The 19043-nt window shown below is 38.2% G+C and overlaps 1 protein-coding gene across 1 annotated transcript in view; it reads right to left on the bottom strand.

Moving 5' to 3' along the window:
* Positions 1–369: 369 nt before the first annotated feature.
* trabd2a (TraB domain containing 2A) overlaps positions 370–19043 on the bottom strand; it is a 65865-nt gene continuing 47191 nt past the window's right edge. Inside the window, exons 5-7 of the mRNA XM_067574970.1 lie at positions 9565–9655; positions 5745–6017; positions 370–1634 (exon numbers count right to left, since the gene is read on the bottom strand). Of these exons, the coding sequence (XP_067431071.1) occupies positions 1433–1634; positions 5745–6017; positions 9565–9655 (566 nt within the window). The 3' untranslated portion in view covers positions 370–1432. The remainder of the gene's footprint in view (positions 1635–5744; positions 6018–9564; positions 9656–19043) is intronic.

Genomic DNA, 19043 nt, shown 5'->3' with positions numbered 1-19043 from the left:
GACATCATAGTGACAAAAAATGTAAAAAACAAAACAAAACAAAACAAAACAAAAAAAACCAACAACATTGGGAATGTTTCATATGGCCTACAACAAAACTATAGTAGTTAAATAAATTAAACAAATGATCTCTATGTAGAAACACACACACACACACAGTTTGCGCAGCTATCCTTGTTAGGACACTGCCTTAATTTCCATTCATTGTGGACAGCCTAAACCCTAACCTTAACCTAACATCAATTCAACCAGGACCTTAGAAATTACATTTTGCCTCACTAAGACCTTTGGTCCCCATGAGGACTACTGGTCCAAACAAGGTCGGGACAAGGTCCTGAAAAGGTCCCCCCCCCCCCCCCCCCCCCCCACACACACACACACACACACACACACACACACACATCACTATGAATCCTTTCAGCAGACACATACAGCCAAGCCAAGTGATAACACTGATACATGAAGTACAATACAATCATCTGTCCCTTTCAGTGAGACACATGACACGGGCTATGGTGGTTAGTTCCTGATTTTCTTTCAAAAATATACTGCATATCTATTTATATATTTATATAAACAACAACAAAACTTTTGATACTTTTCATTTATTTTTATAATTCTAAAATACATCTATAATATTTAAAAACAATATGTACAATTTTTTTCCCCCGCAGTAGGCTATAATGCAACATTAAACAGATTCTTCTAAAATGGAAGAATAAATTAAGGTCTGTAAAGATACACCTCTGTTTGCAAGGCCAGGGGGTTTAAGAGCTGATAGACTTTGTCTCACACACACACTCAAACACACGCACACACACACATACACATACACAGACATATGATTCCAGTTGTACTTATTGAAGGTATTTGATCTTCAGCAACGGTTTCAGTGATGTTCCTTCACCGAACAGTCGCGTCAGTGAGATCTCACATTCTCAGAGGCACTGAATGTTGAACGATTAGTGTCTATTGTAACACTGTAATCAAGAAGGGAACTGACATGTTGTGTAACGTCTGTGAGACATCCGATAATACCTCCTGTTTGCATGCTTGCATACACATTCCTGCTGTGTGTGTGTGTCAAATAATTGAAACCTTATGAAACATGTATGCTTCCAAGAAACCTCTCGTTACATGAACTTACATGCTCATCAAGGTCTCAATTTGTAAGAGACACGCTCCATTGACGTGATTTACTGTTCAGTCCCAACAACACAAACTTTATCTAACCTAACATCCATGGAGGGCACTGTTACCTGACAGCTCGAGTTGATTTCACATCCTTTCTCTGTGCCTTTTTTGCAAATAGTCTCTGAGAGTCTCATAGCCTCCTCGATATCTTATGATTTCATGAGCTGAGACAAGAAACCATCATAATGTGTGTGAGAGATCATATTAGAGAAGGCTGTGAGTCCCAACAAATGTTCTACTAGAGGAACACAGTCCACATCTGTTGGATCACTGCAAGCAATGTACAGAGGAAGATAATTGAAGAGGAGATGGACGAGGAGATGGATGATGTTGAAGGTATGTGATAGTTGTAGTGGTTGTAGACTCTGTCAGGCGGCTGCACTGTGATGTAACCATTAATGATGCGAACCAACGGGGGAGGAGGAGACTGGGCCATAGGACTGCGGAGAGAAGAAAAGAAAGAAGAAACAACACATTAGATTTAAAAATCTATATTTATTCACATTTATCTTTGCAATTGAGAGAATTCTGTATTTCTGATTTTATTTGTGTTTTTCTGGCTGGTTTGAGGCTCAGTAGGAAAAATGTGATGTCCCATACTTTCATGTACCAATCAGGATTTAGCAACATTTGGATCTAAATGTGATGACAGTTGTGGGGTTCTGTGCTCACGTTGTTAGGCCGCTGTCAATCAAATGTGATCAAACTACACCCACACAGTCCTAACGAGGCAGATCAGCTGAGTTACACAGTTCTTACTGTATGATACCTAAGAATTATTTTGCTGACTTTAACTGTATTTATTATTATAAACTCTGGTGCCCTCTTTTGCAATTATACATTTCAAAAATTGATTTAGACAATTCAAATAAGCTCATTTTCTGAGCTCAATTCAAAAACCTCCCCATACTCTGGAGTTACAGCAGTTAGGGTAAGACTTTCCTAATTCCAGACTAATTTCCTTGAATTATACTGTTCTTGTGGATTGAAAGGAAAATGAGGGATATTCTGCAGAGGAACAGGGTTCTTCCTACATCCACATTCCATCCACAATTGTCTGAAAACAATGGAAATATAAAGACATTGAAGGCTACAAAGGAAAATTTCCCCACAAAGGAATCAACTGCTACAGCACTGTCTCAGAACTCCTGGGCGTGCAACAACATTGATCAACTAATGGCTATAAACCAACTGCCACTCCGCCTTTCTGCTATTACTCTCTTCTGTCCCCCCTCTTCCCATATTATATACTCTGTCTGCAACTCTATGCAACTATTTCTTTCTTTATCTGTCCTTCTTTTCTAAACAGGTCTGGCAATCAAATCATTTCTGCTCTCCTGTTTGATACCGAGCCTGTGGTGCTTGGGTGGCTGTGACTGGGATGAGGCCAGGCAAAACACACAAGTTCCTGAAGTCAGGGTCTCCAGATACCAGCGGGCTGCAACAGCAACTTGACACATCATTATAACGATATTAAAAAAAAGTGATTCCGAGATATTATTTCCATTTAACTGGATTATGTTTGTTGGGAAAGATATTTTGACAAGCATCAAAAGAGAGGAAAAATGAAAACAAGTCTATCATAAATTTAAAATGGTAATTAAATCATGTTCCAGCCCTAAATTTTCCATCATCAGTCTCCTGACTTTCTCTGTCTGCAGACAAATGAGAGTATGCTTAGAGGGATTATTGTTGACAAATGATCTTGAACTCTCCGATATCCTTGGCTGAAGAAGGGACATAGTTGGAAAAGCTTGCGGAGGTAAGTGCCAGTCAAAACAGGATGGCCAAAATACCCTGTGATGGATGCGAGCACCACCAGACAAGCTCTACACAGTAGTTTCCAAATAAATTAGAAGAATGTTCAAAGACCATAATTTTTCAATTTTCAAAAATGCCAAAACACCGTCCTCTCCAGAATCACACAGAAGCTTGTTAAGCAAAAGTCTACTTGGTACTGATGCAGGTATGTTAGGACATTTCCTTCATAATTCCTGAATTAACCTCAATTGATTGATTATGTTTCCATTACTGGCACATATTTGGAGATGATAATATTTGTATTGCATTGATTGGTATTTTCTCAAGGCTGCACAGTCTGTAGCTTTATACTGTAGTTATTAGATTTTCAGTAAAAATTTGAAGTAAGTTTTTAAATATTCAGAGAATGCATTAAGTTGTGTTTTCTTTTTTCAAAGTTATGAAGCAAGTTTATTTTGAAGAGGTGTAAGGAAACCATGTGTGACACATGACTGTGTGGCCACGCATCAAACACAACAGAGAACTGTGGCACTGCGGTCGCTTCTGTGTTATGGACTGCCTTCTCCCGTTCTCCCTCAGTCACTTTTTCAGACATTAAAATATACAAAAACGTACACCGTGTACACTTTGTAACATGTGTACACAAACAGTCTGTTTCCTTTCCACTAAAAAATACAGGGTCTCTCAGAGAGAGAGAAAACATTTCTGCAGACATAATGTACACAAACGTTCACAAACCTCCTCTGTTCCCGTGAAGAACAGATGCTACATGGTTGGATTTTTCTTTCCATCACTGATTTGGAATAGTGCATATGGAAAAATACATGTTCATACAGGGGCAAAACTGAATACATGCTTAAGCACAGAGTCCTGCACAGGTTCAATTTTGCAAACCACACCTGCAAAGCCCAGTACCAGCTCCTGACACATACCTGTAGCTTACCACTAATCAAATACATCAGCTCACTAAATACTTAGTGCTTTATTTGTTTCTTGAGCTCAGCCAACAAGCAAAGTAGCCTTAAACTAGCCTGACTAATGTTTGATAACATATGGCTGAAATCCAAAAAACATGTAAAGTAATTCAATTGGCTTTAAACACTTTTTTTAAGTGTAGAGTAACCAGGTAAAAAAAGAAAATGAAGACTGCAATACCAGACTTTATTTTCATTTCTCTCTTCTGTTTCTGTTTTTCGTCCTCATTTCTCCTTTTTATTTTGCCTGCTGCCCACCCACGCTCAGTGCAGGACTCTTAAACCATAGAACAATTCAAAAATGGTTTTCTGCTAGAGATGCTTGAGCTTATGCACTCCACTGTTCCAGTGCAACTTGTCATTAGCTAACACGGGATGTAAACCATAGCACCCAAAGAAAACCCACTAGAACATGAGGAGAACATGCAAACATGCAGTGCAAACTTTAATGTTGGCAGATTCAAGCCAGTGTAAGGATAATTTAAAGCTACATTAACAGAGGGAGATTAAGAGTCAGAAAAAGTAGCGTCAGCACAGAAGGAAAAAACATCCACATCACATGGGGATGCATAGTTGGTAATTTCAGGCCATGTGCAGGCATCTTGGAAATGTGAACCTCAGATCTCAAATACTGTGCTGAAATTACATGTCTAACAGTAGCCTATGGCTACGACAGGACCAGAGTTTATGTTCCTGTGTAAACAGTCCAAGTTTCCATCTGTACAATGTTAATACTAGCCATAGTAAACAAGCTCTATGTTCCACACAAATTAAGTAAATGCATGGAGTCTCTGAGGTTTGACAGACTCCAGCATGCAAACACATGCTCATTTAGAACCGAAACAAAAGAAAGAGAAACAAAAAATGATACACACATTAAAAAAGCAGACGGATTTGATTTGATTTGTCCTTGACTAAAATAATTTTCCACCTTCTTCATTTGAGCAGGCCTGAATAATTCTTAAAGAGTTAAGATAGTCACCTCGACTTTCACACTGATGACCGTGCCCTTTAAAAAAAGACATCTGAGGATTTAGGTCATGCCGTCTACAAATTCAGTTTCCTCATGATACAATCAGACAGTGAGGCATCAATTTAACTGAGTGAAAGTTGTTCAAATCAGGGGGTGGCATTGCAAGAAGAGGTCGGAAGGGGTCAAATTAACCTGCATGAAAACATAAAATTTTGCCAACATGACAAACTGTTTCAACACAGCAGACGACACCTGTGCAGAGGTCTCCTTTTTGCCTGAAAGGTGAGCTTGTTTTGTTGTCCGGTTAGTCCCTGCCTGGAGCTACTGTGAGACCAAAACTAGATACTCAGTAGGAATTCCCAGGCTGATATTTTCACATACAAGACACTTATATGAGATAGGAACCAGTCTGGACTCATACCACACTGCAGGGTGTGTGTGTGTGTGTGTGTGTGTGTGTGCAGAGTGCATGAAGACTATGGTGATGTGATATGGTGTCTGTTTAAGCCTGCGGCACCATACCAAGAAGTGTCAGTTTTATTCTATAGACAAGCGGAAAGACTGCATTACACATTTCTAATTCGCCCTCTCTCCTCACATCCTCTCAGTCTTTCTTCTCTCTTCACTCTTTTCTTCCCTTTTGTCCTCACCTCTGGCCTTTCGTCTCACCTTTTCTATATTTCCCCCTCATCCCTTTTTCACAGCAAAAGAGCCAGACAAGTCATTGATGACAAATATAAAGAAAAACGAGACCCCATGTACCAACATAACGAGACTAACGTGCGTCTGTATGTTCTCTCCTCCTCCTTTCCAACCTTTTATCCCTCCCTCCGCGGTCTTACCTCTCCTCGATGCGAACCCAGAGGTCGTTGAAATGCCGGTGCCGCTGTTTCTTCTGCTTGTTCCTCCTCTTTTTCTTCAGCATTTTCCTCTCTGCTTTCTCCAGCAGCTCCAGGCTGTCCGATGGCAGAAACATGTGGGGAAATGAGTCTTCCTCCAGGGGACGCCCCTGATCCTCCTCCTTGTGTGGAAGCTCATGGAGGAAAGGCTCTAGGAGAGGAGACTCATCATGGTGGTCCTCTGAGTCTGGAGAGGCAAGTTTGGATGATGATCTCCTGGAGGATACACAATACAGGAAAATAAGATACTTTTGAAAGAAAGAGGGAGAGGATGCTTTTTGTCATAGCATGGACTGTTTACACCAAACACTTTATCTTTATCCGATCCAACTTATCTGATCTTTAATGTTATATTTTTGATTGGGAACTATCTGAAATACTGTTGTGATACGCTAGTGTTAGACTCCTAAACTGTCATGCCCAACAAATGTGAATCAGGAATATTTTACACCAGTGTTTCTGCACTGTGTGCTGCTGTCACTGGGGGACATGGTAAGTGAACATTTGCAGAATCTGACTATGGGCCAAATTTATGCCCATACATAATCGAGTTTGGTTTGAAAGATGAGCCAGGCCAACTCAGGATGAGGATTTTAGGACTGTATCCCACCTGAGGGCACACACCTGTTAAAAGAATCTTCCACGAGGATAGGAGAGGAGAGGAGAGGAGAGGAAAGGAAAGGAAAGGAGAGGAGAGGAGAGGAGAGGAGAGGAGAGGAGAGGAGAGGAGAGGAGAGAAGAGGAGAGGAGGGCATAATAGAGAACATATCCAAGATTTTTTGGGAAAACAAATTAATGGAATGGGAAATATGAGGGCAAAACCGAAACTCATCTTTTTGATTAAAAACACTCTTTCTTCCAATGTGCTGCTGGCCATCTCTAATAAGGTCAGTAAATTGAACACTTAGCTTTGGTTTGAAATTCCTATTGAGCTGTTACAGGGTTGTACAGCAGTAACCCTCTAGTAGGTACTGACAGTGATTTACAGGTCTTATATGTGTTGCTTTAATACATGTTCTTAAAGAGAGTTGCAGACTTAGGTCCTGTGTGAAAGGTGAAATCCAGGGATTAAGCCATGATAGCAGCCCTGTATGAATGGGTTCATCTCAAGCTCATAATCCTGCATCAAACACAGGGTTTGTGTGTGAAAGTAGATTCACTCATTCATCCACTCACACGCACACAAGCACAGATCTACACTGAGATAGCCACCCGCACAGTGTGCTATGGTAGACTGCACTACATGCTTCACAGCAGGAGGTATGAGCCCTGCTAAGTTGGCCTTTTCAACAACACTTCATTGGTAGCCAGTGGGGATTTTGTCTGATTTATCTGCGGTACAATCTAAAAGCGGAAAACCCCAACGACTAAGAGACATCACTTGTTTTTCAAAAAGACTGAAAAATCAAGACACGAGATCTTTATAACTATTCTACTACCACAACACACCCCTTAACTCCACATACTTAGCCACACAAACAGTAAATGACTGCACAAAGCTTGGTTCTTAATAAATGTTTGAGCTCCACAGCCTGAGCACTAATCACATTTCTAAAAGTTTTGAGAATATCTTTAAACATCAAATATTTTTGCAGTTATATAATCCAACATTTTAGACAATGGAAAAGATTTTTTTTTTTTAAATTAATTTCTGCTTTCTGAAAATGCATCAAAATAATTTTATGTTCATGAAACACGTATTTGCTTTGCACCTCATTTATGCTTTTGGGCAGATTTCTCACTTAAAGGATAGGTTCACAATTTTTCAAGTCATTCTTAAATCAACAGTCAGTTGCCCAAATGAACAATGGAACAGGTTTTGCTCTCTGTAATCATTCCTCCTGTTCATACTGACCATTAGAAAATCCCCTCCAAAAGTGCTTAAGAGATCAGGGACAAAATCCATAGTCCTTGTATGGAGAAAAATGTATTTAAAAGTGTATCTTAAGATGACATGAGGTTTCAACCATCTGAGTTAGTCCAATAAAATGGATATCTTCCAGTCTCAGTTTTTTAGTAAAAAAAAATCCCACAGTGTTTTCTTGTTTAGCTGCAGTGGAAGTATAGTGACAAAAAGAGGGAATTTGGCACTAAAAAGACATTGAAAGATATTGACTTGATTTGACTAATCTGAACAGCTGAAGCCTCACATTAGCTTCAAATGAACTTTTAAATACATTTCTGTGCAAAAGGAGGCCAGCGGATTTTGCGCCCCATCACTTACATTGAAAGTGCATTATGAAGCGATCTTTTAATGGCCAGTATGAACAGGAAGAATGATTATAACAAAAACATATGTCAATGTTCATTTGGGAGTCTGAGTGTAGTTTTAAGACAGACTTGAAAATTTGTGAACCTATCCGTTTAAAACCATATTCATTGCACTTGAAGCTAATAGCTAAAGCTAATGAATAAAGTTAACAGTGGTGGTCTAAATCTGGGTATTTATTGTCTTTTCTTTAATCACTAACTTCCACATCAAAATGAGCCTCTTACGTGATAAGTGGATTAGTGAGTCATTGCTGGTAAAGAAAAAAACTCCCCAGTGTCGATAGTGCAGATGAATTAATAAAAGTATGCCAAACTTCAAAATGAGGCGATGAAACAAAAACTTATGTTTAGGGACATATGGAGAGAGTGAGTACTCAGAAAAGAGAGAATCACTCGATGAATAACTACTGAGTGCAGTTTTTGATTATTTGCAGACAACACACTTCTCACAAGGGCTGAAGCAGCATTAGCACATCTGTTTCGGGTCTGCAGATGAACACAGACCAACTCTGAAGTTGTGCTTACTTGGAAAGTGATTTCCCATTTGAGATCCAGTCAGTGAAAAAGTTGAGAGAAATATATATTCCTGTCAGGGCTGCGAGGCAGCGGTTGCACTGTAAAATGTGGCCGGGACATGAAACCTTACACCCATTTAAATGATAAAATATGGGCCTTTGAGTTTTACAGACTCATGTTTTCAGAAGAAATCGTAATGTGCAACAACTATGGCGAAACATAATATTTTCTGCATGGTTCTCTATCCATCATCTCTGTATTTCTCACTTCCTTTGCTTCGTTCACTCTTAGGCTCTTCTGTCTTCTCGTCTCTGAGATATTCATCCGCTTTTTTGGTGAATTAATACCTAAAAACTGAAATAGTCCTGAACCAGTCTCTAACACAGAAAACATTAGTTCACATAGCACACTGGCAAAGATCCTGAGCAAACTATTTTTCTTTGTTTCCTTGAATTACTTTACCTAAACCAATATGTCTCTCATTATGAATCATTTTTAGGTTGATTTTCAGATTTTGAACTTTGTGCATAAAACATGCTTTGTGTCATGTCTGGGTTTAAATCAGCCTCACCAGCAATTCACTGTTCTTCAAACAAGGAATTAAGTATTTAAAGGATTTTTGGCAGTTTACGTCAAGAATTTGTCTAAATGAATCAAAGAAGAAATTTGGCAAGACTGTCTGTACCTCTGGTTGTAAATCTTAGCCTTTTATTAATTTAAAGAACAGAATATAAAACAAGCTCAGTGTTGCATAAAAGTAAACTTGTAATAAAAACATACTTTTGATTTCAGAACGATAAATTGCAGCAATTTTGCAAAATTAGAAGCTTATATAATATTAAGGGATTAGTTAAATATGCACAGAGCACTGCCACAATAAATCACAAACTCTAGTGCATTAAATGTGTTATTAGATGATGCATGTATGTGTGTGTATGTGTGTGTGTGTTTAAGGGCATTTCTGCAGTAAATTTACCTGTTTATGGGCTGCCCAGCAGGGGTGTGCTCCACCTCATATCCCTGGCGACGAAGCACATCAATAACTGTATTGTTGCCAAGAAAGTGACCTGCAACCAAAAAAAGAAAAGTAATTACCTCTACCTCTGAAATCTAATGATGAGCTATTACAAGCAGATGGAAACAAGACATTTAAAATCCCTCTAACAGCACTGTGTCAGAGGATGCAGAGATGAAGGGAGAAACGGAATAAGAAGGACCAGCACAGTAAGCTATTAGATGAAGAGTTGAAGGCGACAGGCTGCACACCTCCGATTTCTCAGCAAGGTAACCAACTCCTTTTACTGCCCTGCTGTTGCAAGGCAAGGCAAGTCTATTTGTATGGCATATTTGAACAAGGCAATTCAAAGTGCTTTAAAACATAAAAAGCATTAAGACAAAGTGCAAAAGAAACACATTATAAAAGGATTTGATTTAATTATGACCTGTTGCTCTGTGAAGTCAGGATTACTGCTTTTTTGCACAATACTGTGCTGTGCAATACTGTACTTTACACACTGTGTACTGTGTATTGTGTTTACTTTAACTTATATGTAACATATACTTTGTGATTTTAAATTTTTAAATTTTAATGTAACTTTTTTTCATTGTATGGTGTAACCGCCTGTGTTTACTGTGCATATAATAATAAACTTCTTGAATCTTGAATCAGTGGCGAACAGAAAAGTCTTCAGCTTTGATTTAAAAGAACTGAGAGTTGAGCAGACCTGCAGTTTTCTGGGAGTTTGTTCCACATGTTCTCCATGTTTAGTTTTAATTCTGAGTAGACCTGTCCCAGAGGACCTGAGAGGTCTGGATGGTTTATAACGTAGCAGAAGATCAGAAATGTATTTTGGCTTCAAACCATTCAGTGCTTTATAAACCAACTGTAGTATTTTGAAATCAATTATTTGACAGACAGGAAGCCACTGTAAAGATCTAAAAGTCCATTACTGCATTACTGCAAGATTTCTGGCTTGGTTAGTGGTTTTTAACATTACCTATTGCAGCTGAGTGCTGACTTTTAATCATTCTTCCTTGGCTCCAAAAACAATTACTTCAGTTTTGTCTTTGCTTAATTAAAGAAAATTCTGGCACATCCAATCATTGATTTGTTCAGTGCACTTACTGAGTGCTTGTATTGGACCATAGCCCCTGGTGATATGGTATATGTAGTATTTGTGTGTTGTCTGCTTAATTATGGTAAGATATTTTGTCGTTTTCCATAATCTGAGGCAGTGGGAGCATATAGATGTTGAACAAAAGAGGCCCCAGAATGGAGCCTTGGGGAACTCCCTGTTGTCATTTTTGTCCACTCAGATGTGTAGTTACCTATAGACACAAAGTAGTCATTTAAGTCCTTTAAGTAGGATTCAAACCGATTCAATACTGCCCCAGAAAGTCCCACCCAGTTTTCCAGTAGGTCTAGTAATATGTTGTGGTCAAACGTGTCAAATGCAGAACTGAGATTCAGTAATACTAAGACTGAAATTCTGCCACTGTCTGTGTTTAAGTGGATGTCATTGAAAAAGTCATTGCATGGAAAACTACTTGCAACATGTGCAGCATGAAATCTGATCATGGTTGCTCATGGCATGATGGAAAAAGGCCAGTTAATGGACTTTATTCAAACAATGTACGTTTGTTTGGCTGCAACAGATACACCAATTGTTTTTCTGTGCGATTGTTACAGGTTGACACTTAAGGAGTGTCTGCTGCCAGCAGACCTCTGGGACCTGTTGAATAAAACCTATTCCTGTTTGTTGTGCTAATTCGCAACAACAAATCAATTTTGGGGGAAATGTAATGCTGGCTGGATAATGTTTTCTAGCAACATAATGAGAATTTTGTTAATGTATCTAGTAAGTCACAAAATGTTGATTCTAAACATATTAGTAAAATGTTAACTAACAACGCAGCTGTTTTCTGAAAAAAAGTATCCGATCTTGTAGTAAATTATTCGCTTGTATTAAACTTTTTTTATGGCTATGTTTAGGCACTCACATGACTTTGTTAAGATAAGGATAGGTCTCAGTCTTGGTAAAGAAAAAGTCGATAGCCCATGAGGCTCAAGGTATTAATAAACATTTAACCAAAACCACAATCTTTCCCAAACCTTAACCAAAGCACTTTTACTGCCTAAACCTAACCACACATGGAACTAAGAATACAAACCCCAAACTTCCAGCGCTTTATACGCCCATCCCTACCACCTCCCTATAACTTATTTGCAGTACATAAATATAATGCTTTATTCAATTGAAGAAAAAAAATTAAAACACATTGCCTGTATGCATAATCCACCCAGCAATTACTTTTGATACCACAAGTATATAAATGTAATTTCTAGGAGACAGGGTTGATTAAATCATACTTCCCTTTACCAACAGTAACCACACCTCTTAAGATCTTAAATATTATAACTTCAAGGAGACAGGACATACAAAGACATTCATTTGTGACACCTTTTCTAAAAGTATTCATATTACCCCTGAGGTGAAAACCAAAAATGAATCAGTAGTGTCAGATAATGTATTGGAGGTTGGGATCACTGTGAATTTAAGTGTATATGCTCCTATTCTCGTCATCAGATGCTCTTCTCCTCACATCCTTTCATACTTGTTGCCTCTTAAAAGGTTTCTATGCATCCCATTTCCAACTTTTAAACCGCATTCATCAGTGCCTCTCCTCCTCTTCTCTTCTTTTGTTGAAAGTTAGTCCTTTCCTCTCTGTCTTATCTGCTTCCTCATGTCATTTTTTTCATATCTGCATCCTGTCTTCTCCTTCCATGTTCTACCTCTCTCCATTTTTCCCTCTTCCTTATCTCTGACTTCCCCCTTTTCTGTCTCTCTGTGACCCTCTCAGCTAGGTGAAGTGGGGGCATTGAGGCTTCAGGTTGCCATGTCAAGAGGTCTCCATTCTTCCCCTCACTCTGACAAAGAAGAGCAGGGGCCCATTGTTTGGGCCTGCTCAGCCGTGGCACCACAGAGCTGTGTAAACAATGAGACCCAGCACTTTAATCTGGCCCAGAGCCATCGATAGAGAGAGGTTGGCCTAGATGCACTATAGGTGCCATGATGCTTTCCCCCATCTCTAGAACTAAGAAGTGTTGGCTTAAATTATGTCCCATGCAGTACGTAATAGCCATAGAAAAGGACTGAAGAGGTATGATTAAAAAGTGCAATGTGAACATTTGATTTGGTCTAGTGATACAGAATTTCATAACCTTTTCTAAACTAATCTCCTTGGTGAATGGGAGTGAGCATTTTGTCTGCTCAGCCACACTGAAGGAAACAATGTCCGACAAATAATCAAGCTTGATCAACCTTACAAGCTTTGGTGAGTTGATTTCAAGGCTTGGTTTGGTTTTTGTGTGTGTGTAGGGGAGGGACCAAATAATGTTTCTGCACTGGTTTTGGGAAATTTCACTTTATGGCTATATATGTGACTATAAAATAAAATTTTTGACTGAATTCTGAACTAGCGGTTTGTTTTTGGTGTGATTTAATAGAAAAAATATTAGCTTATGTTTTACAGTTTCTAGGGATGAGCTTGCATTTTCCTAGTATGGGTCCTTCTTTTAATATTCTCGTGGGAGAGTGACCAACAGTTACTTTAAGCAGCAATGATTATCAATACAGGTGGTCAACTAAATGAATAGCCAGCAGTCCATTAATGCTCCATGGGAGTTGGAAACCAGAGTGAGACAGAGAGACAGAGGCAGAGTTCTCCAGCCTGCCCACGTTTAAAAACAACTCAGTGTGATTTATGTGAGTTTACGTCAGGGGATTAAGGTGGGACAAATGGAGCTGTTCAGCACAATGTAGGGCTACAGAGGGGTGGGCGGACTTTAAAACTTCAAAGGGACACACAGCCACACGCACACACACACACACACACACACACACACACACACACACACGTATATAGATGCAAATTCTCATAGATTGTAAACCATCAATTAAGCCCAAAAGGCTTCAATGTGTGTGTTTAAAGGGTTGAATAAAAGCAGTGCTGATATTCTTGTGACTACGAATATATTTTAAAAAGATATTGTGACACACCACAAAAAACCCTCATAAACCATAAACTAGTGATGTAAAGCTTGACATGAATGAAATGTTTAAGAAAAATATAAAAAAGTGACATTTCTGTGCTCTGTCAAAAAACTGTCAATAGAAAAACTCTAAATCCCCAAAATGAGGAGAACCTTTCTTGTGAGAGTAAACTATGACATAATCACACACATTTTTTTAATAGTGCAGTACTATTAAGGCTGAGTGTCCTTAAGCAATATCATAGAAAATCATAGATGGGAGCTATTTTACTAGTCTCACAGTATGCAATAACTGTACAATTTCACACACTTTTTTGAGAGGGCCCATATCTTGAAACATTTTAATTGAAGTTTGATGCTTGAAAAGAGATGAAGGATTATTTAAAGCGAGTGTGTATTTCCCATGAAGATAATTTTTATGGGCAGCAGTCCACCTTAACAAGAACATATTTCATACTAAAAAGGCTAAATCTGCAGCCTGCTGGTGTGCTGAAGTCATGGAATTACAAACAAAAACAAAATTCAGACATATTTGATTAAAAATGATTGATGCCCCGGAAAGAGGCAGAAAGTAGGAACATAAAATCATGTTTCAGTATGTCTGCCTTTTTTCTTGAAATTAGGCCCCAAGTATGATGTAGCCTTTGGCAACTGACATGAACTTTGAGGTTTAAATATGCCAGGTGAGTTGTGACAACTGCTTCTCTTTGTTTCTTTCACTTTCTGCTAAAAACCATGTCTCCTGGAAATTACATTCTAATTTGCAATAGCAAATATATTTTGAAGGAAACATATTATTGTCTGGATTACCCTTTCTATTCACATAATGAAGAAATAATTAACATATCCTATTCTAAACATATCTGCAAATCACTGGCTGACAACACATTTAATTTGTTTTCCACCAAAATATCCGATTTTGCAATATAATATCCAGGAACAACACAGCACAATTAAATTTTTTTTTATGGTTATGTTTAGGCACTCAGAACACTTGTACTCTTTTCTACTGTCACTTTGTTGAATGAATTTTCTTAGTGAATTTTCTTAGTGACTCTACAGCAACCTTGATTTTGTGAGATATTTGACTTCAAACAGGCCAAACTATGTCTTTAAAACCCTTGTAGCCAGATATATAACAACTTCCATATTTCAACATCTTTCTAAATTGTATTATTGTTGTCAAATTCTGAGCTTGAGACACAAAGATTTTGTGGTAGGAAAACATCTATGCACCCTTTGTCAAAGGAACCTTCCACTGTGACACAACAAGCATCACGGTGGCATTGATGTCAACTTTGGGGTCAAAGAAGACATTTTTACAGAATTGGTAAATACTCAGTGACTCACTGCACACAGCAGAAATACTTCCATATTTGCTTTAAAACAAAACACATACGATAGTTGTAAAATTGCAGATGTTGTGGGGCTAACATGAATTTAAGAGTATTGTTCTGCGCTGTATTAAATTTGATTTTGCCACACTGGTTTCACAGATGTTTTCATTGCATGGCTTTGTTAAACAAGTTGACTCAGAATCACAATCAGTTCTTCTGGTTATTGGTTCTCTCACGGCAAATACAAATATTTCTTTGTATCCTAGCTCTAAACAGTTGCAAATGCAAATGCAAATGCAAATTTCTGTTTGATCATTTCTACTGTGTCACTCCAATAAATTAATTCCAATGCCAAGGTCATTATAGTTTTCCACACCTTAAGACCCAAAATGTATCACTTCAGTGTTTCTTTAAGGTTCCCTACATTAGAAATAGTCATACTCATTTAGGTTCCCACTACAAACAGGCCTGGACACCATGTTAGGGCCCAAACACAGTTTAAGAAACACACTTCTGGAGTGACATCTGTGACATCTGACATATATTTCCACAGATTATTTATTTAGGCCAATTTCATACATTTTAAATCTATGAAATGGGCCAAAAATATGTACACCAATGCACAATATGTTCACTGTATGTCTTTCCAGCACTGTGAGAGGGGAGATGGTAGAGATAAAGGCCAGGAACAAACCTGAAAGCTCTCATTCACAGCTAGCTCTCTACATGGAGCGACATTCATACATGGAACCACTGATTTAGAGGGTCACAGACTAGCTCATGTCATGGTCATAGAAACTTAGAAAGTTTTATATGTTTACTGGACTGTTTGTTCTGTGATATGACATGCTTTTCTTACAGTTATGCAGTGTCTAGGTGGCATAGTGTTTAATACAAAAAATATCTGCTAATGCTAAATGAATAAGACATTTGTGTAGGTACGATATGTTGTGTAATAAAACAACTAATTTGCTCTGCCAAATACAATTTGGAGGAAACATAATTTCTGCTGAATTATGTTCACTGGCAACAATTTTTCTAAACCAGGTCTGTCTGCACAGATGTTGTAGGGAGGTAGAGGTATACTGCTACAAAGTGCAAGACTTTTACACCAGAAACCGGGGTTCACGTCCTCCAACCCATGTGCTTTTAAATTAAGGCTTCAAAAATGTTAGGGTTAGGGAAAGATAGTTTTAGTTTAATATTGAAAAAGTTCAAATCTTGCTTGAAGTCAGTCTTTCCCAAATCTCGACCATGTCCTTTAAAGGAGACCTATTATGCTTTTCCTTATTTTCAGTCATATATATAATGTTACAGTGCTGGATGTTCACATTAAAAGTGACCAACATGTCAGATAATAAGGTAAACATTTGTAGAAGTAATCACTGTGAGCAGAAAGCACTGGCTTCAGACTGCTCTAAATGCTCACTTTCCAACATTTTTTTCTACTTTCAGCCTGAGCTACATCGGCTCGTGATGGATTTCTTTATATGGTCATCTGCTCCACGCACAGTGCATGAGTTCATTGCTCCACTCCGCTAACATTATGGCATTTTAACATTGTTTTGGGGGTAGTCACGACGAGCCATGACTCCATTACACAGCATGGCAAAGTAAAATAAGTTGTTTACCTGTTGGAGGTGTGCTGATTGTCTGCAGCTCTTCATCAAACATCATCATCACTGTGGCTGTTTCTGCTTGTACTATTCCTCGCTGCATTATTTCTAACTGATCCACTGAACAAATAGCTCCAAATATGCCCATATCTTGTCATTTTGATTGGTTTTTAGCACCGCTAATGAAGCTCCACTAATTCAGTGAGGAACACGTTTCACTTCCTGTAAAGTCTTCAAAATAATTAGTAATTTAAAAGCTTTTAGTTTGAAGCACTAAAGCAGGAAATGTTGGGTTTACATCGGAAGCAACTTAACATGACTTTTATGTGTGCTGCCTTTCAGCAGTCTCCGGAAAGCTGGCCAATCAGAACAGAGTAAGCTCATTGGGAGGGGGGTCTTAAATTAAAAATAAAAATATAGAGCTGGACATGAGCATCATAGATCCCCTTAAAGTTAACATAACATATATATTGCGAGGGAAACAAAGGGAATATGTTGACAGTGAACATTTTGCAGATATATTTAATACAAATGTGTCCTTGTTATGCTTATAAAAAAACATAATCTGGAGGCACTGTGTATCCCACAAAACCTATTTTGTAATGCAAAGCTGTTGTATATAAAAGTAATTTTTAGGAGATAGGCTTAGATCATTCATATAAGGGATAAAATGCTACTTCTGTATCTAATCACGTAATGAATGATGCATTCCTGGGTTTTTATCAATTTTATTACAGTGAGATAATTTTCTTCATACCTAACGTATCACAACTGTCTTACCTGTGATCATCATGAGAAGCACCAATTTGGATATTGTTGTTAAGTTTGACAGGTAGTAAATGTAAAGATAGGTTGGAAGAAATGTTATAAGTTGACAAACAATTTGAAATTAAACTGATTTGTCTTAAACCTGAACAAAAATTACATTTTTGCACACCTGTAACACCAGATGAGAACCTCAGTAGTATCCATCCTTAAAAAAAATGGTCTCTACAATCAGCAGCTCAAATTATTAGAACATATGGTAAGCCTTAAATAGTGTTCCTTTTCCATACACATCAATATTTACATTACAGCTTGTAACCAGGGCCCAAGCAGCAGTTCTCATAACATTACAGCATGTTGGATAAACAAACGCTACGGGCAGCACTGAGGCCATTCCGCCCCATATAGCCTCCTCTAGCTGTTTATGTACATGTTCCTTGCTAGTCAGCTGGCGCTGGCAGCCCATGATCACCACCACTAAGCACTGAATGAAACCTCTTATTGAAGAAGATGACAATGAGGTGTCTGGGGCTTTCTTAAGTCTTCATGTGCAGTGATTTAGTTTGCTACTTCCCTGAGGTAACTTTTGTTGCCAATGACATAAAGCCACAAACTTTTGGCTTGAATATACACTTCCCCTGGCCAATTCTTCTGAAGATATTGGACATTACAGTGTTTTAAAAACATCAATCATGCATTGATTACAATATAAACAGGCAGAAACAGAGATGGGGGGAAGAGAGGGTAAATATGTTCAAACTATTGTCAAAACTAACCAATAGACTTAATTTTAGGACTTGACATTTCTAGGACAGCGGAACTAACCAGACAACAATCCCACTGGAAAATCACTGTTTTGGCTCAACAAGCTCAGTCAGTCAGGCAAAACCTCTGTGTCTTCAACTGTCAAGGAGAAACAGCCTTCCATACAAGTGACAGTCACGTCAAGGACAAATAACAAGAAAATTATTGGGTATCCACGGGAATAAATATCACACATCCATCCTGGTGTTTTTCAAACAATGCCAGCCCTATATTAACACACATTAAGTGTCTGGAAACGCAGGCTATGCTTATAGCACTACTTCTTATCCCTGGTTAAATCATACTGTTTTATGTCTTGATGGACAGTCAATTCCGCCCTATATCAAGTTTAAACCTCATCTATTTTCAGTCAGTTGCAATTTGTTTGAAAAAAAGGACACTATTTGAAACAAGCTGGTCTTAAAAGAGAGAAAATTAAAAGAGCTAGTTAAGAATAATTACATGTGGTACCATAGTGATAGAGTCTATCATTCTTTATCAATGTGTGGTTAGATAAATTAAAGTTTTCATAGCATATAGTTGAATGTACCATAATTTGGACATTTTATTTATGGTTTGTTTAATTCATTTTAAGAAAAAAAGGCTTGCTGACAAGTAGTTTTTCTTTTATGGAGACAAACAAGACTAAGAGTCTTCAGCGATGTTAGCAGCTCTGTGAGGCTGTATTTAGGCACACTGGTGCTTTAAGGCCACGTTCAGACCAACCTGAGCCTGGCGTGAGCTGTGCGATCATCGCAGTATAAGATAAAATAGTTGCAGCTATGAGAGTCATAAAATCCTGTGTGTTAGTATTAAACCCCATATTGCTGTGTTTTGGTGTTTGAAAAGCCTTTAAACGCACTAATCTGTTACTCCAACT

The sequence above is a fragment of the Thunnus thynnus genome, chromosome 19 (assembly GCF_963924715.1).
Source record: "Thunnus thynnus chromosome 19, fThuThy2.1, whole genome shotgun sequence".
In the NCBI taxonomy this organism is placed as follows: Eukaryota; Metazoa; Chordata; class Actinopteri; order Scombriformes; family Scombridae; genus Thunnus; species Thunnus thynnus.
Note: the sequence above shows the minus strand (reverse complement) of the source record. Positions and strands in the feature narration are given on the sequence as shown.